Source organism: Grammomys surdaster, unplaced genomic scaffold, assembly GCF_004785775.1.
Source record: "Grammomys surdaster isolate TR1022 unplaced genomic scaffold, NIH_TR_1.0 188, whole genome shotgun sequence".
NCBI lineage: Eukaryota > Metazoa > Chordata > Mammalia > Rodentia > Muridae > Grammomys > Grammomys surdaster.
Window position 1 is genome coordinate 12,937,188 of NW_021604633.1, and position 12,427 is coordinate 12,949,614.

Below are 12,427 nucleotides of genomic sequence, written 5' to 3' on the forward strand. Positions count from 1 at the left end.
AAAAGAAAGGAAAGGAAAGGAAAAGAAAAGAAAAGAAAAGAAAAGAAAAGAAAAGAGAAAAACAAAGGCAGTTAGGGAGGGAGAAGCTAAGAAGAGAGGGAGGATGGAAGAGAGGAGAGAGGGGGAGGGAGGCATACCACACACACAGAGAAAGAGAGGGAAAAAGAACGAGAGAGCGAGAGCGAGAGCGAGAGCTGGAGCCAAAGAAGACCAGGAAAGCATTCAAAATTTTCAAACTTTCAATGCAGAATGGACATTAGAAGATGACTAGTAAATAAGCAGCCCCAAAGGAAAGGAAAACAAGCCATGGTAATGTCTATAGCATGAAGGATCTGAGCCAGGGCAAGACAGAAGTTGAGCTGAAAGAAAAGAGCTGAAAGCAAAGCAAGCACTTCAATGGAAGTGATTCCTGTGACTCAGCAGGGCATTGGAGCCCACAGTAAGGATACTTTGAATGAACAACCATGTTGAACTAAAAAAATGTTTCAGCAAGTGGGATGCAAGCAGAAACGATGGTAGCAAGACTCTATGGTCAGAGAGTACACTGATGAGGACCAGTGTTAGAGGGCTTCTGAAATAGCATTGTCTAAACAAAGAAAATCTGTCTCATTTAGTAGTAAACTGTTTCAGGGGTAAGAAAAAAAAATGTCACTTAAGGATGAACTACATTTCTGAGTCATCTTGAGCAACTGAATAAATGATGGAACAACTCCTAGAAATGGAGGAATCTGAAAAACTTTCAAGAAATTTTCTGTTTACTTCAGACTAGGTTAATTACAGTGTGCTGAATCATCAATGCTCTAGACACACTGTTCAGAATGTCAACTATCATGACATCGTTCAGTAGAAATTGTGTAGTGGCTATGATGTCAAAATGTAAAAGTCTCAATAGTTAAGCTTAACCTAACACTTAACACACCTTAACACAGAGGCCAGGTTTTTCTGATCATTGCCATGATAGATTACAGCATGGCTCAGTTTAGAATCCAGACACCCATGGTTTAAAACTTTGCTTTTAATAACTAACAAATTCTCCATAATGGTATTTTTCTAGTATTTATTTGGCTAAAAGGGCAAACTAGCAATGGGTAAGGATACCACCGGATATCAGAGTAAAATGAGGTGACGGTACTATGAAGTACCTCAGTGACACCCAAGGAATTTAAACAATTCTATCACAGACAGAAAAGTTGGCCAAATATGTTCTTCACCAGAAAACAAATGATTACATTAAAATTATGGACATATTTTTATTGAAAAACAATAGCTATCCTTGGTAAATCATATATGAGCATCCATTTCATTAATTGATATTTGCTGGTCATCTTACTGGGACAGATTATGACTCAGGAGCAAACTTATGATGTCTTTGAGCAGAATCTGAAAGTTGGTTGGAACCAGAGGCAAGCTCAAACACTTGCTTTGTGTCTTTAAATCCAATTTTTTAACACAATACTAGATAAAAGGGACCATACAGAGAATCTGAAGTGAAGTATAATTCATAAAAAGTGAGATATTTTTATAACACTCAGGAGGGAGTAGTTTTTATGTCCTTCTCTTTATTCTGTTGTTGGTAGTGTTTAACCATAAGATCAAATACTTGAACATGCTTGAAATAAACTTGTCAATTTAATTTCCTACTAGAGATACAGGAAGAGTAAAAATGCATTAAAAATGTCTTTGACCTTCTTGGAAACCAATTAAGATCATAAATACTTTTTGAACAAAGAATAAATTTATATCTTAAAAGAAATTCCAAATCCAGGTATATACCTATTTCTCCTTCCAAATGGCTCATGGCCATCAGGAAAAAGTGAGTCTTATTTTCATATGTATTTAAAATTCCTGTGAATTGCATCAGCAAGGATCTCATCTTCACGTTTAAAAACTTTGTCTTAAATCCTAACAATGGCTTCTTTGAATTTGATGCTATTAAAGACTGAACACTGAATTTGAAAATTATCATCATTCCAGAAAATGGAATCATAATGAAGCTGAAAATGGATTTCAAAGAATTGTGGTGGTTCTCTCTCTCTCTCTCTCTCTCTCTCTCTCTCTCTCTCTCTCTCTCTGCCTTTCTCTCTCCTTCCCTCCTTCCCTCTCTTCCTCCCTTTTTTCCTCTACCTTCCCCTTCCCTCTCTCATCTCTTCCTCTCCATTCCCTCCCCTCTCCCTCCTCCTACCTACCCCACCCCTCTGTCTCTCTCCTTCTCTCATCCTCCCTCTCCATCTGACTCCCTCCTTCTCCCCTCCTCCATTCCTCCATCTCTCCTTTTCTTCCTCTTTACTTTTCTCTCTTTCTTTCTCTCTCCATCTGAAAATTTTGCATGCACTTTACTCCACTCCCACTGTCATGTGGCCCTGTTGCATCCTTAAATTCAAAGGGATTTCCACTGTTTAAAGGATACAACCTTATTCCAAATTCAAACTTGGTAAATTTTAATGTTTCAGGGGATTGCTAAATTAAGTTCTCCCCACAGATATTTTCTGGTATTTACCTTGCATTGAAAACTCCATTCATTTCTAAGGCAACTGAATAAATCCAGTGATAATAAACTCTTAAAGAGATGAAGCAAGGAAAAAAATTTGGCTAGGCACAGACAGAATATTTATAAAGGGATATGCTACCTACTGAGGTACATTTTAAGAACCATGGTATTACTAAGCTCAACCTAGTTTGAAGCCATGAGAATCAATTAAATATATTATTCATTGAAGCTGAGTTGAATCAACGTATATATGAGCAAGTTTGAGGACTATTAGCATACACTCCAATTGAGAATTTTTCACTAAATAAATTCTGAATGTTGGCACTTAGTTCAGCAAAGATGTACTGCTAAAAATTATTTTCTAGGTTCAATTGCTGATCATTTCATATAGAATGATTTTAGATTAAAAGGTTTGACTTTATAACTCACAATTTAGCATTGGATTTTCATTATTGCATCAAAGGTCATCAAATTGTAATTACATTTTATATAGCTGTATATAAGAATAGTTCTCACGTTTTTAAATGGCAAGGAAAAATCAAAAGAAGAATAATGCTTTATAATGTGCAAATGTTATGAAATTCCAATTTCAGCTTCCATAAGTAAAGCCTTATTGGAACATTCATTCTCATTTATTTTCACATAGTCCAAAAACTACCCTGAACTACAGCAGCTATGAGCATTTACCATTTAGACTGTATGGTAGTATCAAACTGAGTTTCGCAAGGGAAGACTCAAGAGATGCCAAGGAGTCACAGCCTGTGGACCACAGTGATTTGGTTTGGGTTGGTACTGGAAAGGAGGAAGGTGCTTGTCCATCTTCTATGCCTCTAAATTTGAATCACTATGTGTGAAATTATAGAAAAAAAGCTAAAAGCCATAAGCATTTGCAATCTAGCCCGTCACAGAAACATGGAAATTTGCCAGCCACGCAATTATGTGGACATCTGCATAAATATCCTGCAACATACAGCTCTCAAACGTAATTTAAGTATTTAGAATTAGGTTAAACATTTTAATGGATACATCATATGCAGACCATTGTAACACATTTCAGCATGCATGTTCTTCAAATGCATGTGCTTTGGAAGTTACGCCCTACTTAATAGACAAGGATTAGACCACATTGAAGAGAGATTAGACGTTCTATATGATAGCAACTCCTTTTATCATTTATAACTACTTCTCTGGTGGTTTCTGGTATACTTTTCACAGGATATCATTCTCTTGCTTCAATATTAAATGTCAATATTCTCCTGTTTAAAATTATGTATTTACATTTCCTACTTGCCATCTCATCAGTAATGTATTCTCATGTTATTATGAGTACACTGAATTTACATATGCCTTCTGAACACCATACCCAGAAAGATATTGGACCTCTCCTTTAGACTGTCACACTCCAAACTGACATCATCAACTTCCCAGTTGTCACCAATGCCAAAAGTACCTTTCGGTCTATCACTTCACATGAATCAAATTTAAAAGCATAGAAGACCTATAAGTGCCTTCTCCTTTTCCATTCCTCAGCACAACCAAATTGCTGTGTTCTGTAGGTTTTTCCTTCTTAACATCTATTGAATCTGCCCTTGATCAATCTAGTTTGGCTCTACCAGAACTAAACTCTATTTCACTTTGTGAGTGGATCACCACCTTGTCCTGCCTGCTAACTGTCCTGCCTCAGATTTGGCACTCAGTCCGTAACTCTACTGATGAGAACAAAATGCAGATTTACTCATATGCCACAGTTTTCCACCATGACAAATAGACATTGCTTCCTCGCAATATCTTTGTAGCACAATGCTCATCTCACACACACACACACACACACACACACACACACACACAGTTCCCTACTTTTGCACGTTTGGTATCAGAAAGGAGGAGGTTTCTAGGGAAATAGTTAAAAATTTTACTTGCCATGTAGAAACTGTGTATGTATGTGCTCTATTCTTAATTTACGACTCCTGTGTGTGCGGAGTTACCATCAGGTTTTGGAGGGTAGCCAAGAAAAATGGCAATAGCTTATAACATTTGGACTTCTCTAGGAGTGCTATGGGACAATAACACAAAAAGAAGTAACTCATTCTGGATACTGAGACTTTATATGTGATCTAGTAGGGATTTTGTTTCTAGTTATAGAGTTGATCTCTGCCTCTGTCTCTCTTCTCTCTCTCTCTCTCTCTCTCTCTCTCTCTCTCTCTCTCTCTCTCTCTCCCTCTCCCTCTCCCTCTCCCTCTCCCTCTCCCTCTCCCTCTCTCTCTCTCTCTCTCTCTCTCTCTGTCTTTCTGCCTACATAGATAGATAGATGATAGATAGATAGATGCCAGATAGATAGATAGATAGATAGATAGATAGATAGATAGATAGATGATAGAAAGATGGATAGATATCCCTATTTCTGTTTCCCTGTTTTTCTCCCTCTCCTTCTCACCCACCCTCCTAGTTTCAATATGGAACTTTCTATTCTATTTTCTACTAGCTCTACCTGGCTATCTTCCTGCCTCAGACTCCTGAGGGCTGTCATTACAGTGATATACTATCACCATAAAACTTGGATCAGAAACTTTCTTTTCTTCTTTTTTTTTTTTGTTTAATTTTTGCTTTTCTATGTGAGACTGTCTAGTCAGTTTTCCTCCTGCCATGATCTTTTAGGTACCAAAATTACAAACATTTAACTATTCCCAGATCAGTAGTAATGCCTTTCTTCTTCTACTGTAGTTTTATAGAAGACTAGAATGCCCAACCTTTGAGTACAGTATTTGTCATCTTGCACATATTATAACAATGTTTTTTTTTTCTGTCTTCATGAAGCTATATCTTAATGGAATTGGTTTTACTTCAGCTAAGTACAAAAACACATAATTATCCAATGAGACGCTATACGCTAAAAGTCTGGATAAGTGTTATAAAGATTTGAGTGTAAGTTTCTCCCTTGTTATATCTTTTGGCCAAAAGAAAAATATGACCAATTATTTTTCATTTTATTTTTATAGAAATAAATTTGTATTTTAAAAGCAAGTTGTGTATATTGACCATAGGAAATAGCAAACGAGCAAGAGGACAGGTTGTAGATAATTGCATAAACAAAACTGGCTCATATATTTCTTCTAACTGAAAATGAGATCTAAGTATTAGGGCCTCATAATATCAAAAGCACGGAGTGAAGATATTGTGTTATTTTTAACAGAATAAGAGCAAAGATTTATTCTTCTCAAATGATGTCCAATATACAAGTCTCCATTCACCGTGTGGACTATTGGCTGTACTTCATCTAAAGTGATGCTGATTTTATGTGACTAGAAAGGCTTCTCATAAAATCTGTATAATTATCTCACTTTCCAAAATGACCCTATCCTATTATAACTGAGAATAGATGTAGAACCCTGAACTACAAATACAAAATTTATGTTCTTATTTTGTTCACTTTCTTTATTTTGATCTGGAGATAGAGTCGTCATACAAGTAATCGATGATAACTACTTCTTTAGGTGGTCATTTAAAAAATAACATTTTGCATAAAATTGTTCAATTTCTGAAAAAATAGTCCCTTTCTGCGTATCTCCCTATTTCATCACTTATAATACTATTGTGGATGCTTCTTAATTTTTCTTTGGAAGTACACAATAATTTCTTGAAAGCAATGATTAGATATTGTGTATTTATTCTAATTTATCGGCAATGTCTGAAGTAAAGGAAGAGTAGTATAATTTCTACTAAGTGAATAAATAGTAATGTTACTGTATGAGATGCCATCTAAAGAACTCAGAGTTAAAAAATCAATTGCTTAGAGACTGAGCCAGTCAGAGATGGAGGAAGAGCTTAAGCTTCTATTCTACAAGAGAGCTAATGGCAACCCAGGGCCGCTAGAGAAAAGGGGATCATTGTCTTCTGCGGAGGAGCCTGCTGCAGAGTTATTGATACTCCGGTAGAGAGCTTCACACCTATATCTCCAGAAGCAGTCCATGTAGAACCCATTGGGCCACACAACAACAAATAAGCTGGAGACCGAATGAGATGAACATAAATGTTAGTTGCTTGGGAAGAAGATAAAGGATATATGAAGTTGTAAAAGAACAAACTAATAAAAATAGAAATCAATCGTTTAATGTTCAATATAATAGAAACCTGAATTAAGAAGGGAAAGTTTGATAAAGATCATGTTTAATCTACATATGAAGAGGGAATTTTGACATATTAACTGATGGCTACCAATTTCTCAGATCATTAAGAAAAAAAAATAAAATCAGCATCCAGAGAGTTTGGGACTGGCTTAGCCTATCAGCCTTTACAAATACAATGTACTTATATTTTTTAAAAAGTATGTTTCTTTCCATAATACTCTGCTTCCAACATATTCGAAGATTTTTGTTCGTTGGATTTTTTTATGTACTTCTGTCTTTCTAGAATATGAATTTTCATCTCCCAAAAGTCCTAATACTGATTTAATGATGTGATTCATGTGACAAACATCTATTTTATTTATTTTTTTCTTCATTACTATTAGTGAATGACAAGTGAAGGAGATTTATTTTAACTTGAAAATGTCAGGTATGCACTTTCAGAGATATATTTTTTCAGCTTTTAATGAGGTGGTGTTTCTTTTTGAAAGGAATGCTCATCTCTAGTGCGGATGCTGCACAGGTGACAACTGATATTTAATAAGCGATGGCTCTTGTATTAGTCGCAGTTCGCTAAAGAAAATGTCTCAGATTGCTTTTGAAAAACTCATAGCCCAAGGCAAGATGTGACCTTTTTATTACATAATGAGAATCATTTATTATCTCACAATGTATCTTAAAGTCACAGACAAAATGCCACTTTGATAATTGCTTTCAATTAGCTTTGAGCATAGCATATATTCATAAAATGTCTTCTCTAATTTAGAGTTGAATTAGAGAAAATTGCAGACATAATCTACTTTAAGGTTGTCTCATTTAAGGTGATTCGTAGTTTTATTCCACAGAAACCAACACAAGTGGCTTTGGAACAGTGCCTCTGAGTGTCTTAAGCAGACTTCTCAGTATCTGATTCTATTGTATTACCAATTAATTAACAAATTAGAGAGATCATTTCTGACCTTTCATGCATGTTAACTTTTGACTTTCACTCTTAATGATTGTTTGGAAATGAAGCCTTGCAGCTCGTGTTGAAAGAGAGAAACAATGTGATTAAAAAGATAAATAAGTTTTGCCTAATGCTAAGGACCTCCTAACACTGGGCCATGGGCTGAATACAGTAATAGCGCATTTTTTTCCCATTTCAATAATATGTGACTAATGGTCATGACATGACACTGGTTAATCATGCAATCTAAATTAAGAGGTCTGAGAGACTGAATTAGTACTAGTGAGTTAGATACAAGACCATATTAAAATCCTGATCACATAATTTCTATGTTTGGCTAGCATTTGAGTATTATTTAAATGTATGTCCTTGTCTCCCTTAAATATTTCAAGATCTCTGAAACTGAATTTTAACTTTGTGTTATTTGTGTTACTCGTGAAACACAGCAGCAGAGGTTCTCAGAACTTGCTATTTTGTCTTGACATCACTCTTTCTTTTTCCTAGATAAAAATTACGCACAAGAATCAGGCCCCAATGCTGATGGGCCCTCCACCCAAAACTGGATTATTCTGCTCGCTCATCAAAAGAACAAGAAACCGAAGCAAGGAGTGAGCCTCCGCCAGGAGACATTTAAAAAGTATACTTCGGTCATGGAACACTTTGAACTATTTCAAGTCTCCTGCTCCTACAAATTCATGGATTTCAGTTTTTGTTATTGAGCTGATGTAAAATTTGGCTATTAGAAAATTTGTTGTCTCTGGTTTTATAGGCCTATTTGCATGGAAAAGTAAGTTTATATGATGTGATATATTTCAGTTGCATGCACTCCCATAGGATTTCTGTTTCCCACTTGCATCCTATGCCATTTCCATTTACTGACTGTGAGGAAAAAAACTGCAAAAGATCAAAAGAGTATGATGGGAAAAGATTTCTTATGTAATTGCTGTCTTTGGCTGGCAGTAATAACTAAGACTGCAACAATCCCAAGTGCAAACTGCCATCCTTTGCCTATTAGAGTCACATGGTGTTGGACCTGTGGCTTAAGAAGCTAAACTCAAAAGTTTTATCAAAGAGCTGTTCATGATACCATACTCTATCTAAAACTTTGTTTTCAATATCTTTTTTTGTTCCAGTGGACGTTAAAATATCAGGCATAAGATATCAGGCATTTTCCTTGTTCTAAAACACTAGAAAATGATTTTCAGTTTGTTTAGCTTTGTTTTTAACTCCAAAAACCTGTGAGAAAAATATGTTACTGGGAGTAATTGTGATAATATAGCAAGTTCATTCCTTTCTGCATAAGAAGCTAGACACAAATGCATAATCACAGTAGTTGCCAAATAGATGGTTTAAACTATGTGCCTAATGAATGTTTCCCACCAAAGAGTCAGAAATTAGAGTTCTTATGAGTTTGTGAATATTAAAATGTCAGAAGAGTTACCTATTTACTGTGATTAAAATATTCACCATTCAAAACCAGTAAATCATACAGCATAATCAAAACTCAATTACCAATTTCATGGTTATTTGGTTCCCCTACCATATATGACTGTGATTTCTAATAAATATGTTAAGTGTACTTCAAGAAGGTAAATGACAGCATTGGCTCCTTCTCAGGTAGATTGGTACGTGCAATAATATTGAGCTCATTGAAGTAAATCATGCATGCAATTAGCCTTTTACTATTCATTCATTCCTGCCCCATCTCTATGACATTAAAATGTTTGGGAATATATGAAGGCCTAGCTCACTGTTTAAGGTGTGTTCAAGGCATGATCTGGTCTCTGATTGTTGAAAGTAATGTAGAACTACGACTTTTCATAGTGTTTCTTTGAGGCTATCATATGAAGCAAAATACTTCTGTGCAGTCTCAGTGTAGTTCAGTCACACTGACCTGTATCTCATCACTGCACGATTTATGTTTTCAGACACCACACCATCAGAAAAACGAGAGCTTGAAATGCATGATTTATCAGCTTTCCTCTCTGCTCTGCATTAAAGTGCTAATGATTTATCAGTTCTATTTTTCTATTGATTCTTTCATCTTTGAATAACAAATAGCAGTTAGTGATTCTGTTGAACACAACCTTGTGCATGGATTTATTGATTTCAAGTGAAATTGCTGTAATTTTACTTCTTTAGTTTGAAAACTCAAGTGAATGCTGTTGTGTCAAATAGCTGCTCTCAAGCAATGTTCTGTAATGGAAGATTATGTATAAAGTGTATTCCTTTTGTATTCCAGGAACACTGGATGCTAAATACCAATCAACAATAACTTTAATTGCTTCAAAAATAAAAGCTTTTGAATAGAATTAAGACATAATTTAGCTTACCCAGGAAAATTATGATTAAAATTGCAAATTCAGTACAGCAATCAGTTGTCCTAGTATAGTAATAATAAAATAGTTATTCATCAGAACAGTAATCTAGACCAAAAGAATGCTCAAAACAACCACAAACTCATCATTCACATAATGTTACAAAACACATTCTTTGCTTTTGTGCATCTCTGGTTACAGGTAATAAATATTTTTTACGCAAATTGATGAGATTTTCTACAGTGGGCAGGCAGACCTTGAGCCAAAATATTATTTTGAGTCCACAAATTATTTCATGTCTGGAGGACATGAAGGCAGCAGCAGTTTCTGAATTATTTGCAGCATCTGTGCACTGGGAAGTGATAGAAAACTGAAGAACTGGCCTGGATGGTTTCAGTAGCTGACATACTGGGCCCCTGCTGCACTTCAGCATAGCTGCATGACCACAGCCAGTGCTAATAGGTACTACATTCAGTCCATTGGATTCATGGGTAACACTAATAAATCTTCAAATAGGAATCAATTTTGACTTTTCTAAACTCATTTTTTTTAAAAGATAACTGATGTGCTTGCCCTTTGAGTACACTACTCCTGGGGTTTGGAAAGTAGTTTTTTTAAAATCTACTTTGATGGTTTTGAAATAAGAGAAGATATTCTCTTCTTTTTTATGACAGCTTCATGTGAAGAATATATATTTTAAGGAAAATTCTAAATGGAAAGTTCTATGGCATATTAAAATACTGAATAATGAATGTTCGCTTTACAAAATGGAAACTTTTCTTTCAGGCGTGTGGGTGTTGGAGGTGTTGAGTCAACCTTTTTTAACTACCATAGACATAGTAGTGATACAGTTCCAAGTGAAGAGGTGTGAAGATGGATACAGCACTAACTTACAAAGGTCAGAGGATCTCAAGAATACAGTTTCATACCCTGCTAAACACTGCCATACACTAAGTTCGTAACAGCGATGACAGATTCCAGAAAAAAAAAAAACTGGAAATGCACACTTTCAGGAAATAGGAAGGGTGGTATCTACGTACATTCAGTATTTCAAGCATCATATGTGTATTTCCTCACTCTCCATCATGTGTGTATCATGTATATTTGATCTGGAGAGTGATGATCAAGTTTTTGTAATAGAAGAAAAAAACCTCTTCCTTTGAATGGGTTACGTGGTTGTTGCCTTTCTAGGGCTCGCTGATCAGGGGGTCAGTGTAGACAGTCTCCTGAAGCAAGAATGTAAAATGGTGAGCACTGTGGAGCCACACATCCATTCTCCACTTTGTTCATGTGTCTTGTATTCGAGAGTTGGGCTAAGTACCTTGTTTGGAACAGAATCTGAATCTGAGAATGTCGATGCTACTCACACGAGCTAGGGCTCTTCGGTGGTTTCTTCCCTTTCTCTGTTAGTGTTAGCTGGTTTTCTGTTGGTTTTGAAAAGAAAGGTGTATTTTTATGGCATATATAGCCCTCAAGGAATTAATTGATGCATAACATATATTCCATATAAAAGAATATACCTTTATAGCACTTATAGCATATATTGAGACTGTGGAATGTGATAAAAGTAAAAATAATAAATAAATCTAAGAAAAGCCTTTTGATCTGTGAAAGACAGAAATCACCTCCTTAAACCAGCCTATTGAATTCAATTGTGTTTAAAGGTTTGGGTAAATTTTCATTTGAACCTTTCTATATATTCTTATTGTGTTTAAAACATAGGGTTTGTTTAATTAAACTATCTTAATTATTTTCTCAGAAAGTGTTATGTACAAATCCTGGTTTTGGAAATAAAAGTGTTAACCATTTATTTGTGCATCATTTGTTCTATCCCAGATACTCCCTTCCTGTGAAATATCTATGAGAACATACTCACTGACTTTCTACTAGAGGACCTGTGCGAGCCACCTTGCCTTTGTCAGGAACAAGAAGACCATGATTGGGGATTAAATTACTTGTCTTTAAAAACCAAACCATTCAACTTAGTGATGCCTTTTGTCCTCCATTGTATCTGTAATCGTATAGTATTTTTGCAGATCCAAGAAAGATCAACAAGCTAAGTGAAGGATTATAAAAACTACAATTGAATTTCAGTGGGAAATAAATTTCTGAATATATTCTAGAACAGAGGTCAGCTAATCACTTGAGTGTTGGCTGAGGCAAATATTTTCAAAAGGTCTGAAACTATTAAAAATATTTCTCAAGGACACATTTTTTTCTCTAAATATTCACATCTCCTAGAAGAGTTCGATGTAGTAGAGATTATATTATATGACTGAATTATGCACGTCAAGTATGAATTATGTCTAAGGGAAAGATTGGATTTAGGGAGTCATTCCAAACAACCTCAAGAGAAGGTAGGTCTACAAGTGGCACTTTTGAAGATCTAGAATTTTACAAAGAGAAATAATTATGAATAAGAAAAGCCAGAGTAAGAGAACAAGAGAACATGAGTGCATGAGAGACAAATCACGAAATCCAGTCCTCTGTGCTCCAACGCCTTGATTCATTAACGATTAGAGAACTGATGGATGGAGCATGTGTGCTGCGTTTT

General features: G+C 35.5%; 1 protein-coding gene across 4 annotated transcripts in view; it reads left to right on the forward strand.

The window, feature by feature from the left end:
* Dgkb (diacylglycerol kinase beta) overlaps positions 1-11,681 on the forward strand; it is a 644,882-nt gene extending 633,201 nt beyond the window's left edge. For 3 of the 4 annotated variants that reach the window (XM_028768913.1, XM_028768911.1, XM_028768912.1), the window contains one exon: positions 8,060-11,681. In XM_028768913.1, the coding sequence (XP_028624746.1) occupies positions 8,060-8,167 (108 nt within the window). In that variant the 3' untranslated portion in view covers positions 8,168-11,681. The remainder of the gene's footprint in view (positions 1-8,059) is intronic. The other variant, XM_028768914.1, reaches the window with a different exon arrangement.
* The last annotated feature ends 746 nt before the right edge of the window (positions 11,682-12,427 follow it).